Source organism: Aedes albopictus, chromosome 2, assembly GCF_035046485.1.
Source record: "Aedes albopictus strain Foshan chromosome 2, AalbF5, whole genome shotgun sequence".
Lineage (NCBI taxonomy): Eukaryota > Metazoa > Arthropoda > Insecta > Diptera > Culicidae > Aedes > Aedes albopictus.
This window is the reverse complement of record NC_085137.1, coordinates 176,386,825-176,408,922: the sequence shown is the minus strand read 5'-3', so window position 1 is coordinate 176,408,922 and position 22,098 is coordinate 176,386,825. Positions and strand designations below refer to the sequence as shown.

The 22,098-nt window shown below is 41.0% G+C and overlaps 3 protein-coding genes across 4 annotated transcripts; 2 read left to right on the top strand and 1 right to left on the bottom strand.

Annotated features, from left to right (window-relative positions):
- LOC109622812 (coiled-coil and C2 domain-containing protein 2A) lies at positions 1-17,602 on the top strand (the record flags this gene model as incomplete). The annotated part of the gene is given in 4 exon segments (XM_062850765.1): positions 1-136; positions 625-1,089; positions 1,150-1,637; positions 17,299-17,602. Coding segments are annotated over 4 exon segments (1,393 nt in total), but the record flags the coding sequence as incomplete, so codon positions are not given.
- LOC134287806 (uncharacterized) lies at positions 14,489-16,484 on the top strand. Of its 2 annotated transcripts, XR_009997559.1 has the most exons (3): positions 14,489-16,031; positions 16,095-16,167; positions 16,222-16,484. XR_009997559.1 is itself a non-coding variant. In XM_062850766.1 (2 exons), exon 1 carries the CDS (start codon positions 15,021-15,023, stop codon positions 15,690-15,692), a length of 672 nt encoding a protein of 223 aa, XP_062706750.1. In that variant the 5' UTR covers positions 14,489-15,020; the 3' UTR covers positions 15,693-16,167; positions 16,222-16,484. The 2 variants fall into 2 exon arrangements, 1 of the variants encoding a protein (XP_062706750.1); XM_062850766.1 differs by having other exon boundaries at positions 14,489-16,167.
- A 35-nt stretch (positions 17,603-17,637) lies between the features above and the next one.
- LOC109397534 (peptidyl-prolyl cis-trans isomerase E) lies at positions 17,638-18,870 on the bottom strand. Its single transcript, XM_019669836.4, has 3 exons — positions 18,152-18,870; positions 17,884-18,056; positions 17,638-17,823 (listed from the first exon to the last, which is right to left on the bottom strand). The coding sequence occupies exons 1-3, from the start codon at positions 18,743-18,745 to the stop codon at positions 17,676-17,678; spliced, it is 915 nt and encodes a 304-aa protein (XP_019525381.1). The 5' UTR covers positions 18,746-18,870; the 3' UTR covers positions 17,638-17,675.
- Between the last annotated feature and the right edge of the window lie 3,228 nt (positions 18,871-22,098).

The following is a 22,098-nucleotide window of genomic DNA, read 5'->3' as shown; positions in this document are numbered from 1 at the left end:
CGATTTGTATGACGAATTCATGGAGGACCTGCTGGAGGATGATCGCTCAAGACCAACGGAAGTCTACCAAAGGATATCGAGTAAATGGCTCGGTCAACTACGGATTCCAATCAGCACCATTTATCTAAATCAACGCGTAGGTAGACTTAGCATCGAGAAGGTTATTTTCTAGTTTTGTGTCAAAGGAACACAAGCATATCCCAATCGCTAATCAAACGAATTAGATAGTATTCTCGATACTCTTATAAAGCTTTGTACACCGTCTACCACTACTTTTAACAGTTTAAAGAGCTTCCCGGATGTTGAGTTCCGAAGGAATCGTTCAAGGAATATTATCTCACTTCACATTTTTCGTTGGTCCACAAGGAAACTTATACTTGTTAGAGGAAGGTTTGCTCCCAAACAACAAGTTTAAGTTCAACTAGTTTTATGCAGGTTTTTATAACAATAATAAAACCTCCAAATGAATTTTCTCCAAATGTATTTTACTGTTAAAATATTTCGTGGACCTTGATCCGTGACTTTGATACTTGATGGCTAAAGAGGGGTTTGAATGCAGTTCATCCACGTTAAGCCATCAAGCAATGAGATATTAAAAATGTAATGTATGTTCTGTACTTTCAGATTGAAGGAACTTTTGAAATCAAAACGCCACCAATTCTGGTCGGATACACGCGTACCAACAGCAACGAAAGCCCAGAGTACGCGTCCATGCTGATCGGATCCAGTCTACCGGATATGCGCGAGCTGACCCATATTTCTTTATTCATCAACCTGGAGCCGAACGTGGAGATTCCCAAGATTGACACCAATGAGCTGGAATGTGTAGAACTGGAGCAAACCAAAACCCGGGTCTACCTCTGGTTCGAGGAATATCGCAACGAGTTTCCTTCGAGAGCCAAACTGCCGCTGGTTACTCTCCTAAGTGGTAAGAGAGTATGCGTTACGAGACTCCTTGGCCCTGTAAATGTACCCTTTGTGATCGATGAAAATGTGGAACGCATGATAAGGCGATACGTCTCGCTGATTCCGGTATATTACAATACGGATGCATGCTCGCAGCTTGAAGGAATTTGGTTGACAAATAGAGTGAGTCCTTGAAGGGATAATTTTTAAAATCTTAAATTGCCAAAATCAATTTGATTGTAGGAAATAATTAACATAATGTGCGCTTCACCGAAGGATCTGGGAGTGCTGCTGGTTTGTTTCTACCTCATTCTGGAGTTCGACGCTTACCTCGTACTTGGACATAGCCTGCTAACCGGAGACAGCACTTTCGTTTTACTACGCGAAGGGCAAGATTACTTCATAGTTGATCCAACAAGTGGCAAAAAGTACAACAGCACCGATACGTATTGTCCGTTGACTCGGATCTACTACATCGTAAGCCAGGACAACGTATGGGGTAACATACAAAAAGAGAATCGAGTATTTCTGACTCAGTTGGATGTCGGTAAATCCGCTTATTGGAGACCGCTGTTTAACCGTTCCCATGAAGCCCCGACTGGTTGTATACACGACGGCAACTTCTTGTACAGGAATCCTCTGAACGTTCGCGATCTGCAGAAAACTATTGAACGAAAGATCATGAAGAAAATTGCCTTCTGGCGAACGCATCGCAAAACTGTTTGGAACAGGTAAGTACGTACATAATACTTGAGTATACGCATAACATTAACACAAGTTCTCACTTATTTAAGCCTAAACTCACTTGACCCAACATTAACAATAATCAATTTGAAAAGAAGGAATGTTATGCTTTTTATGGCAAACAACCATTCTGCCAATTGAGAGTGTATTCGAGCATAAGGCTGAAACACAAAAGACTATAAGGGAGCATCTATTTAGTACTCCTCTCTCCTCTTCTTGGCGTAACGTCCTCACTGGGACAAAGCCTGCTTCTCAGCTTAGTGTTCTATGAGCACTTCCACAGTTATTAACTGAGAGCTGCCTCTGCCAATGACCATTTTGCATGTGTATATCGTGTGGCAGGCACGAAGATACTCTATGCCCAAGGAAGTCAAGGAAATTTCCTTAACGAAAAGATCCTGGACCGACCGGGAATCGAACCCGTCACCCTCAGCATGGTCATGCTGAATATCCGTGCGTTTACCGCCTCGGCTATATGGGCCCTATTTAGTACCTACGTCTCGAAAAATTTGAGAATTTTTGCTCTCCCTCATACATTGCTTGTCACACTTTTCGAAACCCTCCTCCCCCTATGAGTGAGACGTAGTTTATGGATGCCCCCTAACTAATTTTTAACTAACTTTAATTTATAACTAACGTACTTGTGGTACTTACTAGCGCTTAAAATTCCTTTCGTGCATTTCTTTGTGGTCTTTTCGGCAACTTCTTGTATTTTATTTATTTTTTCTAATTTAGCAATTACAAATAATATCTGATGGCATTTCAAAATTTAGATAAATGATATTCTGACAGGAATTTTAGAAGTAATTACGCTCAGTGTGCCAGTTATGGCTATAGTACCTCAAATTGGCTATAGTTGATTTTCAACCTGTAACGATGAAAACCAATATGAAATGTTGTGTGAATACAAGATCACACTCACACAAGATGATTGCAATCATTCAAACTTCACAATTTGTTAAAATTGATATAGAAATAAATCATTTTCCTTATAATTTCATCTTCCTTGCACCCTATTTCGCCATAGTGTACCAGTTATGGCTAATCCCATAATAAATGCATGCAAATAGTGCGAAGTGGAACCGAAATAAGAAAATGTGTCCATAACTGGTACAGGGTTCCTATCATTGGCATACGCCGTAATAAATACTAAAAGTAGTTTTGGCTCGGTTTGTTTATTTTTCATGTAAAGTATGGAAACTACACAATCATTTGACATATTGGAAACATTTGTCGGTCTTCTTCTTATTTTTGTATAAATAGTTTTCCTTAGGTAGTGCGATAACTGGTACAGGCACCCTACCAGAGAAATTTCCAAAAAGTTCCTGAGAAATTTACGAACGACTTAAGGAAGTAGTGCTTAATGGTACCACAGAATGAATTTTGACAGGAATAGCCAAAAAAATACCCAAGTAATTACCAAAGAAATTGCTAAAAGAATTTTCATTTGCTTTGGTAAGTATTTTCAACAAGTAATTTTCAAAATTATTACCAAAATAGTTTCAGGAACTTTGATCGACAAAACCCCTCATGACGAAGAGAACAAATCTGCAGATAATACCCATCGTCACCCTATTTCGATAGTTGAATTGCGTTGAAGTCAATAAAATGCTGCAATTGCCAAAGTTTATTTTTAAATTTCAAATGTGTTTTTCTATTGTAACATTTGACATATATGCGTCCGGGGCCAGCGTAGGGATTTAACAATAAAAATATCCAGCAATTTTGCCCGATAAACCACGAAGACCAAAATTTGGTCATCTCAGCAACTTCACATTATGAACCAGCAATATATTTGACGATTTTTTTTGAAAAATGCGTAAAGTTAGGCTCTAGGAGCGCAAAGTATGGTGCGTTTACGATACTCCATTGATTTCTACCAGGTTTCATCTTGTAACTACTCGTCCCAGGGTTTCTACTAAAATTCATCCCGTTATTCCACTGAGGATTCTTGGGATCCCATGAAATATTCTGAAGAATTGCTCCTGGGAGTATTCCAGGGATTTTTCTAGGGATTTTTTCACTAGTTTCTCACGGTATTCCTTTGGGAATTTATCCCAGGATTTTTTTTATTTCTCCTAAGTTTCCGTCAAAGATTCCTCTAGAGATTCGTCCTGAGACTTTTTTGTTGATTTCTCCCGGGATTCTTTTATGGATTTTTCTGGGGTTCCTTTAGATTTTGCTTGAGGAATTTATCCAGAATTCAGTCAAGGATTCCTTCATGATTTTTTTATTCTGGAATTCCATTACGAGATTATTTTATAGATGCTGGTTGCCAGCGAATTACAAATTTTGATTTCTCGGTTTTCTCCAGTATTATTCCGAAAATTTGATTTTTCCCGTTTTCAGTATTGTTACTTGAATTGAAAAAAGTAATTCTATTGGTTCAAAGGGTTTTCGTAATGGAAACATTTATCATGACATTTTGGGAAATAGAATTTCTCCTTGCATGTCACACGATATTATAAAGCACAAATATTCAACGGCGAAGGAAGCTATTGTTTCTATACTGAAATACAATTCTTAGACTTTACGTAGCGGTATGTAATTACATGCTGTATCGTTTTGATGTCTGTTATACGTAATAAGTAGTATTTGATCGCAATCAAATCACATGCACCCTCATTCATCATCTCCCTTTTATTCATTCTTTGTCAGATTGTGTACGAGTACTCTTGGAGGAATACCAGTAGAAAATCCTGGTAAAATTCCAAAAAGCATTCTGGAGAAAATCCAGCAGAAGATTCCAAGAAGTCATGGATGATTTTCAGAAGAAACTCCCGGAGGAATATTAGAAGTACTTTTTAGAAGAATTTCAGAACTCCAATAGATATTTTTCATGGAGGTCCCTGAGGAACTCCGAGAACTAGTATCTGTTTGATTCTCACTCAGTAAGAACTCGTGTAGGAATTTCACAAAGATCTTTTGTGTAAAACTCAGACAAAATCTCGAAAATACAATTCCTGGGTTAACTAGGGTAATTGGGTTTTTAAATTAAGAATAATGTATAGATTTTTTGATTTTATACGAAAGAGCACCTTTTTCTGAGCCACTATGATTTTTTTCAGATTTTTAGAACTTTATTCTGGTACCTAAAATCAATTTCGAAGAGATTTTTTGAAATCACCTTTTGACAGCTGGGTAACTGTTTGACAGCTCCACCCAGTACAAAATGCGACGAGGGGTGATTCGATAAATCGCTCCCATACAAACTTCAAATTGATTTTTAAATAGGTTCCCGGGCATCAAAATTCATGAAAATTTGGATTTTGGCTCAGTTTTGCATGCAGATTTAGAATATGGAATTATCTCAACACCGCTAAAGAAGCCAATTGGCAATATTAGCTTCCGCGAAAATTATAGGGGTAGGCGGGGCAATATGGACACCCTAAGGTTTTTGCCAACTTTACCTGGCAAGATGTCAAAAAAGTTTAGTTTTTTGATACATGTATCCTTTTAAAGTCTATTTAGCATCTATTGCATAAGAATGCTCACGAAGAAAAATGATTTATCCACTTCAAAAAATGTTATGAAAAATGTTAGTTTTTCATGACCGTCTTCAAGCATACGGGGCAGAATGGACACCCCCATGGGGCAATATGGACACCATGAGACTTTTACGAATTTCGTACATTATTTACGCCTATAAAGTCATTTCATTACAAAACAACTATTATGGATGAATAATACGCCGAAGTAGTTCATTTTTGTTCAGTTAATTTAAATTCAGGCTGTTTTGGATGAAGCTTCGTTTTTGTCGGCTTGTATAGCTGTGCCCAGAACAACTATTTTCCACTGCTGTCGTTTTTTGACCAATTTGTTTCATCCTATGCCTACTATAGTGAACATTTAACCGAAAATATACTGAAATCGAAGAAAACCAACCAGGTTTGTGATTTAGGTTATATTTTTCCCTTGCCGCTTCTTTCAAAAAGGTGAGTGTCCATTTTGCCCCGGCCGCAGAAGATATTTCCAAACTTGATTTTTGATATAATAAAGAAGAAAATATAAACATGTTAAGCATGTAGATACAGCAAAACTACTTGCATGTGTTCTAGAAATATCAGGTTTTAATCTACCTGCAATAAATTAATCACTAAATCTTATTTTAGATGGTGTGAAAATTATAATTTCCATGCACAAAAAACGGAGGACGCAACTTTTTCGTGTAAAATCAAGTATAATTTTAATTTCGAATGTTTCTTTCCTGAAACTACGTTTTAGACAAATGGACTATATTCTCCATTCATTAAAAGTTCAATAAAGTTCGCATATTTCAAAATATTGAGGGTGTCCATTGTGCCCCGGGTGTCCATAATGCCCCGCCTACCCCTACATCTGTAAAACTGTAAAAACTTTTCCACGGTTCTTCCGCTTGTTCTTTGCGTGAACCAAGGTATGAACACCAAACGATCATTTCCACTGGAACGGATCAATGAAGCAAACTTTTCTAGCATTATTCTCCGCATGTAAAGAGTATATGAACATTAGCATTGTGACAGCAGTGGAGTCATGTCATACACACAGGGCTACGGCAGCGGTATCTGTTCATATCACAGCGGCCGTTTTAGTTATTCCACAGATAACAGACGTTTATACTTATATTGGCAATGTGTGTAAAAATGATCAACAGCCATTTTGTAGTAACGAGCAGCTGAAACTCATGTGGCAATCATTTAGAGATGGCGCAGTGATCGATAGCCAGTGATCGCTTTCAAGATTGCATGCACTACGCAATTTTACATTCAAGATTGTATTCGATCTTGAAAGAAAGTGGAACTTTGAACTATTTTTGCATTCAAGTTAGATGTAATGTCGCAATCAGTTGAGTAGATGGCGGTAGTGAGCCAACGTATATCGTTTTGAACATTTACACGGGATTCTGCGAAAAATTTCTAGTAGCATAAACATCTGTTATCTGTGGTTATTCTAGTGATCGATTGGTACAGTATGCCTGATATTTTCACCCTTAATAATTTTTCAGACTATTGGAGCTGAAAATGTTCAAATTTATTTCCTGCTTCTCAACATATTTCGGAAGTTTCTGAATAGGAATTTAGGTCAAAATTATCGTACAGGTTTTCATTAAAGGTATTTGAAGTTTTGGTGGAAATAAACCTGTAGTACTTATTTTTTTTTTGCTAGGTTTCTAGCTGCACTCTGAATAGAGTTGAAACCTCTACACTAGACCCGAAGATGGAAAAGAGTACGTAATCTTTCAGAAGCAGTTTGCCAGCCGTACGCGGAAAATGATATCCATTTAGACACTGTTGCAAACTGACTCAAAAAGTTACGGTAGAAGATTGGAAAGTTTTCAATTGGTCAGTCAGTTAGGATTTACCTATGTAGTGTTATGGTCACACGGTTTGTATTTGTCTTCTTGTTTGTTTGTGTGGTATGGTCAAATGTTTTCTCCTCGTTAAGTCAATTGTCGTATATTTGTTTTTTTTTCATCGAATCATTCGAACTCCGTGCCGTATGTTAAAATATAGTCGATCCTGTGTCAAATTGTTTTCTTGAATTCGCTAATCGTTTTCTACTTCCTGTGTTCATCGCTTGTGTCCTTAAATTGCCGTCGGTCCATAACTCACAGAAACATGTAACTGAACTTCTGATATTTTTCTGTTGGTGTCATAATACCATCTAAGAGATAAATAAAAATACACTAAGCTGGTCAGTTGATTTCAATAAAACTTAAAAATGATAAAGATTGCTTGTCAACTATTATGTTTAAATCCCCCTACAAAAACTATGAAAAATATTCCAAATTCGTTAATTGCCCTCTCGGTCCTACCTAGATAAGCCATGTCATTTTCTCAAGTGTAGTCTAGAAATGTCAACCTAGTCATACACAAGTAACGTTGACAGCTTTGACGACGACTGTTTGGTAAACTTTTTGGGTATTTTTGTGGCGTTTCAGTCTTTTCGGGGATCAAAAACAACTATATGTTTTCTATTTCCAACGTTTCGATCCTTATTGGATCTTCTTCAGGGAATCTGTAATTTTATTGGACGTTTACATAGGTTTACATTGGTTTTTAACACATTACGCAACACTTAACACATACCGAATAAGTTGTTGTTTCTTCGTCTAGTAGTTGTTTTTTTTTTAACTTCGGACGCAGCGATTATTAGTATTAGGGAAAAGACAGCACTAGTAGACCACGCAGCAGAAAATGACCATGTATTCAGACTAGACGATGTAAAGATATTAGATAGGACACAAAAACCATCAAATCTTCCCAACTTGGAAAGCTGTTACCAGGGGCGTACAATTTCGTTTCAATGATACACTTTCATGCAACATTTGAATGAGTCACTTCAAGTGTTTCATACATTTTTCTAATGACTCGGTAGTTAAAAAAAACTTTTCCACTCATCGTACTGCCCCCACTCGCATAACAGTCCCATTTGCAAAAAGTAGGAATTGAGAAAACAGCATTTGAAGTTTGAAAACTTGTTTCCATATAAAACTTTGAAAAATCGCCAAAATTTGAAGAATATTTCGATCATCTCGAAGCTTTCACAGATTGCTTTGCACATGAATATATAACTGTAAAAAATATTACAATCACTACAAAGTTGTTCAGTTTTGTGTTACGTGACACAAACATCCATGATGGGACTGTTATGCGGGTACTTTTGATATGGGACGCTCATGATTTGGTATTTTTTTCACATATTGACATAAAAATTCATAATTTTTATTATTGTTTTTGGAAGTACATCGAAAATGATGACTATGTATTCATAACGTTAACTCAAAAGTGATGAAAAGTCAAATGGGACAGTTATGCGAGTGGGGGCAGCGTAGCACTCGGTAGTCTCCAACCCGGTCGCATTGCTTGTGCTTCACCCGTCAGAGCATTAGTGTCTCACTGGTGCGCGCTAGTCTCTCAACGGTTACGGGCGCCGGTTAATTCGATTTAAGTGGTCGAATTTGTTATCCTCTTTCATAAAACATAATTAGCATTCTATTGGCGTGCACCACTATTTGAAAATGTGGTTTAAATAGTGTTTTTAGCATGTTGAAGTATTTCAATGACAAATAAATGAAACGAAAATCCAAGTGTATCATCCCATGTTTCATACACACTTGTTTCTGTAGCAGCAACGAACGAGTGTGTTGCTGGGTGAGAGATGAAGCATCACAGCAGTCCGTTCGCATGGGAAACGATTTGCTACAGTCGTCGTACGTCATGTTTTCCTTTCGAAATTGCACGACCCTGGCTGTTACATATACAACACGCCACACGCGGCAAACAAACGTACTGACACAGACAATCTGAACGTAGTCTACGCTGGTCTACTCTACTCTATAACAAACCTAAAAAGAACGAGAACGAATAACCAAAACAGAACTAATGTAAACATAACACGAACCAACCACACTGACACAATGATAACCGATCATACAACACACGAATAGAACGAAGTTTAAACTGTCATTATGAAAACTATACGCAAAAGTAGTGGATTGCGGTCCGGGTTCCGACTACCAAATCAGTTTTTCGAAAAATTTGAAGGTTTTTCCGGTTCCAAAAAAAAAACGGACAAATCTGTAAGTTGTAAGTGACAATTAGGTATTCCTTAATTAACAATAACTTCTTATAGCAAAAACAAGGAATGACAGTTAAAATGTTTCAAAAAACAACTACTAGACGAAGAAACAACAACTTATTCGGTATGTGTTAAGTGTTGCGTAATGTGTTAAAAACCAATGTAAACCTATGTAAACGTCCAATAAAATTACAGATTCCCTGAAGAAGATCCAATAAGGATCGAAACGTTGGAATCCATCTGTGATAATAGTTAAATAGGTTAGAATTACGTACTGGTAGATGATAAGCTAACTTACTGTGATAGTTTCTGTGATATATAGGCTAATTCAATTATATCTTTTCATAAGCACAATTCAACTGTTAGCTATAAGGAAAATTAGGTATTTAAGTAGTTATTTAAGTAATTTCACTATAAATTGGTTTCATTACAATTGTACGCCTTTGCACGTCACTACACAGATCTACTTTGACAGATCTCTCTGTCATTTCTCTTCTTAATGTTCATATCATTTAGTCGCAGTGCTGCCAGCGGCAACATCCTCCCTCCCGTAAAACTGGCCACCGGTTCCAGTTTTACCAATTCTTCAAATAATGTCTTCGTCCGACACAATCATTTGTATCACGAATCTAATCAACTCATCAAGAAAACATTCACCATCGTTACCAACACATCCGACGTTCTGACCTTTGCGACACACTAATTGAGTCGATAAAGTGCTAATGCCTTCGTCATGGACTACCGAATTTCTTACTATTTCATCCGTATGCATGCCTACCAGCTGCGAGTAATGCTCGAAGGAGACGATTGCGATTTTATCCTTCATCGATCGTAATATTGTCGATTCGCGGATCCTATTAAACCCTAAACGTTCTGAGCTATCATCACAGTCCTGTCCATCACTCGAAATAAAATCTTTCCATCGGTCCATAATACATTTCCTGGATGTTCCGCTCTCGCATCTCGAAATTGTTTTGATACGGAAAAGTCCTGAGCTCATCAGTAATATTCTTCTTGCCTAACACTTCACATAATCCTACCTGGTGAACAAATTTAGACAGGGCGTTGTTTTCTTGGCTGGCGTAATCTCGGTCGTAGTCTCTTCTATGCGAACCTGTTTGACCTCTATTGTGCGCTTCCACTCGCGAATTGTTTAATCGACCAACTCCACGACACGCTGATGACGATTTGCGTTCACTGCGAGGATACAATACTGCGTAGAATAACTGTAGTTCCAAACCAGCTGCGAAGGACGCGACGCCCGTTGTGGAAGAACCGACGGTACCAGCCGTAGTCCAGGAGGAGAGCAGCGTGGAAGATGTGTAGCTGCCATTGAACATCACCTTAGCCTTCAGTTTGATTTTTGCTGGACTGATTGCACCGAAACAGTCACCGTCGTCACGCAGTGGACCAAAACTCGTGAGAAACGTCGATGGCATCCAACACGCAAGCATCCATATGAGGTTGACAAATTCAACGCCAAGGTCTAGATTTACTATTCCCGTAGAACCACAAACTAAATCCAATAGCAGTTCTGCTCTGCTCTCATAACGAAGATTGCCCAAAGGTGAGCCGAAGGTCCCCCGTACGACATCATCGAGTTTTTGTTTCTCATCATCCGAGATGACAACCGTTGGTGCCTCATGCAGCTCGTTCATACTCTGACCAGTATCTAGGGCCAACTGACTGCTAAAGAATTCGCGTACACGATGATACGATGCTGCTGCAGTATCAACTGTAGTTTGCTTCGTATTTTCATATTCCATCCAGCTCACCACCGCAAAGTACTCAGCTCGCTCATACTCTATTAATGGTGTATCCACTGCTGCTCGAGATTTGGCTGTATTACATTTCAGGTCTCTCGAGTTGCCGACGGTGGAACGAGATAGAAATGGTATTGATCTCTCTTCTACTGATCTCGCATCGCTTTCAAAGATTTTTCGCTGTCGCTTGGGACCAGCTGCGGGATACGCGCTGATGGTTTGCTGCTGAGTCCCAGTGGCCCATTGTGGTAGATCAGCTGATGTTGAGCAGAAGAATTGTATCTCCGATCGATTCGGTATCGAGTGATTCGTTGGCGAACCCGTTGCTAGTCCGCGAGCAAGCTGCTTGTTACGATAGGGCGGTGGTTTGGTGTTGTTGACATCGACTCCACTGTGACGAACAATCTCATTCGTCGTTTTCTTCGCTTGTATGGGCTCACGTTCTAATGCCGGGGCCCGTCTCTCCGTTTTTATCTCGCGTATCTCGCGCTGCTGAATTGCGCGCTCTTCATTAATTTGCTGAATATGAGAATGTGACTCGGGGCGCGGACAGATAACGTGATCTCCTGCTCGTGTTGGCTCCGGCGAAGCACAAGGCAGCATCACATCCAACACCTCTGGTTGACCATACTGCATATTGAGCCTAAAATGCCAAAGCTTGGGCTCCCGAACTAATTGCGAGCACTCAGCGCAAGCAGTCAGAAGTGAAATATATCTCCCTCTGACTGATGTTAACTTTGGAAATAGATACTTGTTTTCATCCGGCTGAGCGGAGAGCATCTCTTTAATCTCTGCTATCATTGTGGTAGGATTATCTACGTTCAACGCAAAAGCATTGCTCACGATAGCACCTTGTCGATTTGGAACTGTATAGGCAAACGCGCCAGTGATCTGCTGCTGAGTGCTATACAGACGCGAGGGTCGCGAGCGATCGGTCCGGGCCAGTTGATCATATGAGTTCGGCTGTTCAAACAGGTGATGCAACTCTCCGTACTTAGGCTATGCGCAACTTCAAGATGGACCGCTCTTATAGTCAGGCACGTAAAAAGAGCCACCCAGCGTTTTGCGTGACTTCGTCCCACCTTCACTAATATTGGACCGAAGAAATCCACTCCAACGTATGAGAACGGCCGTTCAAAGGATGCTAATCTTGCAGCTGGTAGTGGTGCCATCTTTGGAGTAGACGGCTGCGACTTGTAGATCTTACACCATTGACAATTCCTTGCCGTTTTCCGTACTGCTGTGCGGAGCTGTGGGATGTAGAAGTTTTGCCTTATTTCGTTCACGACAGTTTCAATATTTATATGATGGTTTCGGCGGTGGAAATCTTCAAGGAGTAGAACAGTAATCCGATGTGCCTTTGGCAGGATTATCGGGAACTTCGTATTGAATCCAACGTTGGAGGCCGAGCCGATTCGACCATTTTGCCGCAGTACTCCGAGTTCGTCAAGATACGGCGACAAATTGGCAATAGGTGATGATTTCGACACTTCAGATTTCTTTGAGTTAAGTTGTGAAATCTCACTCGGAAACGATTCTTCTTGGCAGAGCCGCCAAAGAACGTTCTCAGCCTCACGCATTTCCTCTGAGCCCAATGGTCCAGTGTTTCGCTGTTGTTTGGTCCTCCGTACATTGTAGATAAACCGTAACGCATAGGCAGTAGCTCTTAGGAGCCGAATCCAGCGAGAAAACCGTTCAACTGGAATCAACGGTTCATGCCGCGAGACATTGTTAACGAAACAGGATCGAAGTTCTTCCTCCGTACAAATGTTTTTCGTGTGACTTTGTTGTGGCCAATGCTGCTCAGGAGAATACAGAAACTGCGGTCCTTGGAACCACCTTCCATTCGTAGATAGGCAGGGACCACTACCCCACTTCGTAGCTTCATCTGCAGTATTCATATTGGTAGGAACCCATTTCCACTCACTAGCTTCCGTAATTGTGAGTAGTTCTCCAATACGGCAGGCTACGTACTGCCGGTATCTACGGGCGTCTGATCGAATCCATGCTAGGACTGTGCTGGAGTCTGACCAGAAAACCCTTCTTTCGATTGAAATTGTATGATTTTCGCCAATAAAGATGGCTAGCCTTGCGCCGAGGACTGCCGCTTGCAGCTCCAATCGAGGTATAGAAAGCGGCTTAAGGGGTGCCACTTTGGTCTTCGCCGCGACGAGTCTACAGATGATCGTTCCGTCGAGAAGTGTGAACCGGAAGTAGGCGGCAGCTGCGTAGGCTTCTTCACTTGCATCCACGAAGAGGTGAAGTTGGACGGATCCCAGAGCCGAGGAGACAGTTTTGCCGATGTAGTAACGGGGGAGGCGAATGCTGTCAACCTGGTTCAGCACGCGTATCCATTTCATCCAGCGGTGAAATTCTTCATCGCCGATTTCCTCGTCCCAATCCTTTCCCGAACGCCATATCGATTGGATTAGGATCTTTCCGTGCACGGTGTACATGGCCAACAGTCCGAGTGGATCGAACAAAGACATGACACATCTTAGAACTTGACGCTTGGTTGGCCGCCGGCCGTCGTCGATGATCGCAGCTATGTCCTTCCGCATTTGCGTAGAAAATGACAGCACGTCCTCCGTTGGTAGCCACAGCATACCGAGAACCCTCTCCGTTATTCCGCCGTTGTCTAATTGAAGATCTTTCGTCGTCAGAACCGTCGTTTCTCCCAGGTGGCTGAGAACTTCGGCCGAGTTGGAACGCCAACCCCGGATGTCAAATCCGCCCTTTCCGTGGATCATTTTCAACTCAGTGGCTACTCGTCGAGCTTCCTCCACCGTGTCAAAACTATCCAAGTAATCGTCCACGTAATGACACTTGGTAATTCCTTCCACCGCCCTGGGATAGTCGTGCACGAAGTCTTCTGCGTTCCTGTTCTTGATATACTGCGCGCTACAAGGGGAACAGGTAGAACCAAAGGTGGCCACGTCCATGATGTAGACGTCTGGTTCCCGGCTCGAATCTTCCCTCATCAGAAATCTCTGTGCATGCTGGTCTTCTGGGCGAATGCGGAGCTGGTGAAACATTTCACGGATGTCTGCGCTGACCGCCACAGCCCTTTCTCGGAAGCGAAATATAACTCCTGGGAGGGAGTTCAGTAGGTCGGGTCCTTTTAATAGAACGGTATTAAGAGAAATGCCGTCCACTTTGGCGGCCGCATCCCAAATTAACCTAACCTTTCCGGGCTTCTTAGGATTGGTAACAATTCCAATCGGGAGGTACCAAGTCCGACGTGGATCAGCTCTTTACTATTACTTTAGAGCTTTTAGTAGAACTTGTTACTTCAGACTCTAGTTTAATTTAAAAACACTTCACTAATACTTTACTTTTGCAAAAGAAAATAAAAAATGAATAACTCTTTTAAAGAAAAACTAGAAAGGACGAGCAAATTCCTTTTAATTCTACTACTGTGCTTATCTTCGGACAGATAGGCCTATTTCGTCTGTGACTTACAGACTTCTTCAGTGTCAAGTGCTCGACTGGATCAGCTGCCAAGAGCTCTTCTTCCGTGGCACGATGAGCGTAGCCCTTCTCTTCGTACTCTCGGATTTGTTGAACCACAGTCGCCTTCAACAGGGGTTCTCGGGACATTCTTCGTTCCAGGCATTCCAAACGCCGAAGAGCCATGGAATAGCTTTCCGGAAATTCAAAATGGTCAAATCTCCAAAGCAGCCCGGTTTCAAACCTATCGGGCAAACGCACAGTGGTCTCGTGTAGTATCTTCCTTGCTCGCACCGTTTCAGCTGACTCCAGTTGTACTGCTGGCTTGGTACCTGTATCTTCTTGTTCGAAGTACTGCTTGACGACGTCGTGTAGGTCCATCTCGAAGTTGCGCATAGCCTAAGTACGGAGAGTTGCATCACCTGTTTTCGTCGTTTCATCGCTCGTCGAGGAGCCCCCTTGGAAGTTTACAGCGATAATGGCACCAACTTTCAAGGTGCCGAGAAACTTCTTCGAGAGCAAATAAACAACGGGTTAGCAGAGTCTTTCACGAACTCCAATACCAAGTGGTTCTTCAATCCTCCCTCAGCCCCGCACATGGGTGGAGCTTGGGAGAGGATGGTGCGCTCTGTAAAAGCCGCTATAGAAAACATCGACACCGGGCGGAAACTAAACGACGAAGGACTTCTGACGCTACTGACAGAAGCGGAGGGTATCGTCAACTCCAGACCGTTAACCTATTTGCCACTGGACTCGGAAGAACAAGAAGCTTTGACGCCGAACCACTTCTTACTTGGAAGCACAACTGGTGTCAAACAACCACCTGCGGTTTCCACCGATCAACGAGATGCAGTTTCCAACAACTGGAAGCAGATTCGTCATCAGCTGGACATTTTTTGGAACCGCTGGCTAAGAGAGTACTTGCCGACCATCTGCCGGCGCACAAAGTGGTTCAGCGATACCAAACCAATCGAGGTGGGAGACTTAGTACTCGTAGCGGAAGGTACTAAACGAAACAGCTGGACACGCGGGCGAGTGACGGAAATACAGCCAGGTCCCGACGGACGTGTACGACGGGCCACAGTACAAACATGTTCGGGTTTCATGAGAAGGCCAGTTTGTAAGTTGGCCCTGCTTGATGTTCAAGAATCTTGTAAAACAGCTCCGAACACGCAGTCTTACGGGGGCGGGAATGTTCCTAAGCTAACTGGCAACGCTGAAGGTCTCATACTTCGGCCCTGCGAGAACCACTCACACCAACCGACGTGACAATGCGATACCTGCAGTTTCTATAGCATCGCAAGATCAAAACAAAACCGATAACGAAACCTCAGATGAATGCGAGCCCTGAAAGCATGGTGAAGTGAATGTGCATTATAATTACTATTTAGATATCGAAAAACCGTGAATTTCTACATTATATACCCATTATCCCATCCCTTATCTAAGTGAATTTCGAGCGATAGTGAAGTGTAAGCCCGTTTATTGTCTAAGTAATTATAAAATTAATTATCTAATGTTGACCCTCACTAGGTGAATCATCACAATCGATTCATGCGAAAGGAAATTATAAAAGAGTAATTTACCTAAATTAGTTGTCTATAACGAGTGAGTTTGGTCAGATTATTCCGTAAATATGTATAAGATTGCTAAATTGATTTGTAATTCCAGTAACTACTACTTTCCAAGACGGAATTGAGCCTACACTGAACCTAACCTAAATTCTATAAGCCTACACCAAATTGTGAGTAGATACGTTCAGATTTGTTGATTTTTTCTAATATGAAATATATTTTAGCTTGAGCTGATCTGGAACTAAGCGTTTCAACTGCTAAAAGAAGTGTGGCTACCTGTAGTTTTTAACAAAAACATATAGTTGTTTTTGATCCCCGAAAAGACTGAAACGCCACAAAAATACCCAACAAGTAACGTTGTTCAATTAATAAAAAGCAGTCAGTTTTTGTCCAAAATGTCACGTCGAACGCATTGACATCAACAATGCGTTTAAGTGTTCGCACGTTAGCTTCGAATCTATCAGCACAATTAAGTGCTGTAAATCTTCTTCCCACTAATAATTCTGCGGTCGATTTTAATTGCTTTATTTTAAGAAAATATGACCAACTAATATTGAAAAATGCGAAAAAGCTACTATGATAATAATAAATTACTAATTACAATCAACCGAGAAACGTGGGAAATAGAGCCCAAACAACATTTTGAAATCAGCTGGCTGTAAAAGATTCCAAAACCTGTCACAAATCCTATAATACTTTTATTAGGATTTGTAACGATCATCAAAACCTTCTCAAATCCAATCGACTTGGAACTATTGCTTGGGAATAGACTCTAATGAGCCCCGGCGGTTCCTCCGTGTTTATCGAGCATGTCTGATGCATATGATAAGCCATACTCCATCTGCAGTAGCCGGTTCATGATGAACCGTTGGAGGCGCATTAAAGTGTTAAAAAGGTGATATGTTTCACTAAAGAACACTACATTACAATAATCAAAATGAAACTCCTTCACTTTAATACCGTCAACCCCTGCGAACTTGGCCAGGGTCCAATGGACGACGGTCCATTCGCACCATTTTTCGAACTTGCGGCATCTGGAGCACTTCCCGACGTGTGCTTACCTAAGATTAACAAATCCGATGAGTTTTAGTCATTTTTTGAGAAAATACATGGAATGTCCTGATTTTCTATGATGTGTTGATGGGAGCCCTATCCCGAGATTCATTGAAATTTCTCCTGGGAGTTCTCTCGAAATTCTTCGAGGAATTTCTTCCGCCAATCCTTCAGAGAGGAAGAATTTCTGCTAGGTTACTTGGAATAAATACAAAAACCATTCCATGTCATTCCACTTTTTCTTCTAGATACATCAGCGACCAGCTAAGATATGCATTATCTGCTCTGGAGGTGGACCTATGTATGGAAACTAATACGGATCGGCACTTGGAAGTGTTCAACCAACTATTTGCGTCTTACAAAATCAATGGATTTCCCATCAACCTGCCGTACACCAATCTGTCGACAATCATAGCTCAAGTCAAAAGCACCGGAATCCATCTCAATTCGGAAAACAAAGTGGAATTTTCGCTGGGTGTTTACATCAAAGAATACCCGAGTAATATCTATTCAGTGTGGATATTTCTAGTTTCGTTGGTTCCCAAAATGTAGAAGAGCATGGCCGATGTCATCGTAATAAAGACAACTTTTCATACCTGTGAGATGTGTTTGCCTTATTGGAAAACTAGCCCTTCAACTCGCCACACGCAACAATGGCTACCTTTTGGTTAACTTTGCCGCTTTTTGATCCGCATCGTTCCATCTTTCGGACAACATCGGCACCGCTGATTACATTACCAAACACCACGTGCTTGCCATCGAGCCATTCAGTCCTGAAATATCAAAACTATTAGGTCTTGTCTAACTCAAACAGTAAAACGCATCTCTCTTACTTTTCGGTACAGATAAAGAACTGGGATCCGTTGGTGTTGGGACCAGAGTTTGCCATAGAAAGCACACCGAAACCCGTATGTTTCAGTGTGAAATTTTCGTCGGCAAACTTTTTCCCGTAGATCGATTTGCCTCCGGTACCATTGTTGGCAGTGAAGTCACCTCCTTGGCACATCTGGAAATGGGTAGTAGAATATTATTGGTGAACTACCCGTAACTGATCCGTAAATAAACCTTCACCAATCAACTAAAATAAAAACCGTAACTTACAAACTCCGGGATGATTCGATGGAACGTTGATCCTTTAAAGCCGAACCCTTGCTCTCCCGTGCACAGCGCTCTGAAGTTTTCCGCTGTCTTCGGCACAATATCCGCCCGCAAAGACATGATAATACGTCCGACGTCGTTGCTTCCTATCCGGATATCGAAATACACCTGTGGGTTGCGTTTCTTCTCCTCCGGTGCTTTAGCTTCCTTCGGTTGAACTTCCCCTCCGCTTTCCCCTTCGGCACCCGCTCCCTCGGCATCATTTTTAAGTGTGGCCCCGGCATGCTGCTGCAGCCAGGTGTCCTCCGCCCAGACCGGTTTGTTGCTGCCCTCCTTGATCCGCTGTGGCTTTGCTATGTTCACACGAATCGTCCTTCCGCACAGTTCCGAATCGTTCATGTTGTCTACGGCCGCAGCAGCATCTTCAGCGCTTTCAAACTCGATGAAAGCAAATCCTCGGTGCTTCTGGGATTCGTAGTCCACCGGCATCTGAATATCCACCAGGTCACCAAACGGAATGAAGGCATCGTTTATAAGCTTCTCGGTGACCTCGTCCGAGAGACCACCAACGTACACGGTACGCTTATCGTTAGACATTTTTTTTTTTATTCGAAACTCGCAACAAAATCAGGAAACCGATGGAAATCCGCGAAATAAATTCAAAAAAAAAAAAACACCGGACGAGCCGAAACCGAAAATGTTCAGCGTTCACAAAATATAAACAAACCACCCACGCACACCACGCGTTCAAAATTTCTTCAAACAGTGGTGCCAGTTTGCGAGTCGACATACGAATTGTATAGGGTACGGGCACCGGTTTTTGGCCAGTCTAAGGGAAATCACTTTTATAAAAATAACAAGCTGCTCTGTCACTTTTGACACATATTTATTATCGTCGCACCACAAAATTGAAGTCGTCGCTTGAAGCACATGCGAAGTTGCAGCTGCGAAGTACATTTGAATCTATTTTTTTCTGTTGCGCATCATTAAGCTAATTAAGAGCTACACTATGCACAATAATCCAAATTGAGTTGCGACAAGTAGGTTAAAAACAAATTTTCGCACGTTCGGTCACTCCGGATTTCAAGCAAAAGCATAATATTGTCGGGCCGCCACCAAACCGGACTTCGCACAATCAAGTCGCGACGCGACCCAACTCGCGACGTTTTTTAATCATGTCAAATGTAGTGCGCATCCTTCCCGTTGTTGTCAGCAACACAGCGCACTAGATGCGAAACAGTTGCGACACTTGTGAACCAAGAAAATTGCAATTTTTGATTGAATGTCGGTCTTGATTCCAACTGGATAGACAATATTTGACTGTGAAGTCAGGTGTGAAGGCAAAAACAGACGATTTTTGGGACTGTTCGTGGCACGATACGGAAAATATCACCATGCTTTTTCTAGGTAGCAGCAGCGTATTGTTCGTGCAGTTGAAAATCGGAATTTTTGACACGCGAAAATCGATGTTTCTCCTAAACCGTGTGTCGGACGTACGTCGGACACAGTGCGCTGGATAGAGGGCCAGGTCCGCTTGGATGCGCACTACGTCCGACGTTAGATTTGACGTATGGATTTTGAGAAAATTCAATTGTCTGGTGTGGGGAAACTTCGGGTTTCAACCGCGACGACAATACCTCCGCCGAACTCTATTTTACGAAACAGCAACAGTGTTGATATTGATATTAACACTCACGGGCTTGAGCGCAACCTCCTGTCAAATTTTCATTCATGAAAATGAGCGATCAGCTGATCCGAAACGTCTCGTAAAATGGCACATAGTGGTTTCTGCTTTTAATGGTGTTGCGTGTACGTACACGTTGTATTACACGAGCACTACTTTAGTTACTGGTGGAAAATAGTAAACAAAAATCAGCTGTTCCCGGCAAAATCAAATGGGCATATTTTCAACCAGTACACTAAAGATAATTTCCGTATATCTTTTATGTGTGAAACTACATGATTTTTTGCAATAGGCCTTCATTAATGATAATTATGTTGCGGAACATAAAAAATATACGGTTTGACGCAAATGAAGTCCATTATCGAAACAAAATGAAAATTATTTATCGTGAGTAATAAAATTTATGTGTGAGTTTTATGATCTTTATAGCCCGTGTTTCAATAATCATTATGAGCTGGATTCAAATGAATTTAATATTTTGTGTTTTTATTTGTAATCGAATTTGTAATGAAATAAAACAAAGAACTAATAATTCATATAGCTTTTAATAACATCTTTTGTAAATCTAATGTTGCTGCCGATGCTGGTCTAATATGTTCGCCTAAGAAAGTTCCCGAAGTTCCCTTGCGGGGGGACACGAAAATGAGTCCATTCGCCGGAGGTGGAGTTCATTCGGTTCGCCGGAAATCTTCGAACGGTGAAGGTGATGATCCGTCGACTTCCAATGGACTGCATTGCAGAGGATGCTACATGAACTGAACTGCGGTTTTCCGTAATAATGGCCTATTCGGAGCCATCCGCTGCTGATTCTAAGCGATGACCCGGAAAGTAATTGCGGGGATCAACGGCAGCAAGAAGCACAAAGAATGTCTGAAACGGCTGTGTCCGATGTTTTAAAGAAGGCGTTGTTAGTTTCTGCCGGTTGCTGCTGGATGTGTTCCTATTTTCCGAAGTTTTCCTGTAAAACACGCAAAGTTAATATTGGAAATTAAAATCTTTTATTATATTAACTTACATTCTTGGGTTATGCACTATCAGCCTTTGAATGCTTCTTTATCTCACCTCGATCTCACTATCAAGTCCGCAGAAGATCAGGCGGGAAAGTACGACCGTTGCAAATCGTTTAAAAAATCAAACATAATAGTTATGTGTGAACTATTATGATTTTTAACTATAATAAACACTCTTATAATTTGTATGTTCGAACAAACATAAATGTGAAAGGGATCGACATAGCATTTCCCGCATAGAGATTTACAGTTTCTTCTAATCTCCAAACAGTAAATATCGTGTATCTTTTACTGTTAATGTATGACAAACAGTTGATATTATGTCGCAGAATGTGAGATTAAACGCAGTCCACTATTAATCATGGTACATACAATCCATATTAAGTGGTGACATTATAGTATACTGTTCAAGTATTATTGCATAATATGAATAATAAGGAGGTAAAAGTTCGCAAGTAATGGTGGCAATATTAACTCACCGTATATCAAACTGTTTGCGCTTTTTCACACTTACACACGTGCGTTTCCATTATATGTTACTGATGTTGAACAATATGACAAACAGTTGGACGCGTCGGTATTTGTGAACAAATGAAAATCGGTTGATGACTGTAATGACAACATTCAAAACAAAGAAAAAAATCGGAGCAGCAGCAGCAGTTTGTTGTAAGTTGTGGTAAGTATTTTATTTTACTGATAAATTTAGTCAATCCAAAGGAAACATACAGTGTACCTTTTCTACTCGTAGTCGGAATTGGTTTCCACTCGGAGGCGTTAGCAGTCCAGTCGTCCTCATCGGTGGCCTACAGCTGGAAATTTCAATGCCGCTAAAAATATCATCCGCGCATCATCCGGACGGATCGATAACAAGGCATGAGGTGCACCGTCCGCCCACGGTGAATCAGAAAATATCTATTACGGTGTAATTAATAAAAGTAATGATTTCGTTAATTTTTGTTTAATTCGTTTCTTGTTTTCCTCTTTAAGGAATGCAGTTATTTTACTATTGAGAACTATAATTCACTAGTTCTACATACAGTATTCGGTTTTCTTTCAAATATATGGTTAAACTGTTCCCCTACCATTTGCTATGCAATGAATTGTCTGAAAAACTGGATAATATATCGACCATATTCTTTACTGTATTGCGAAAATTTTGTTCGGGAAAATGAGCGATTTTTTATGGTAACCAATCTTAACCGCCTATTCCACATACTGTAATTTGGCGGCTTACCGTTTAACAAACTGGCAAATCT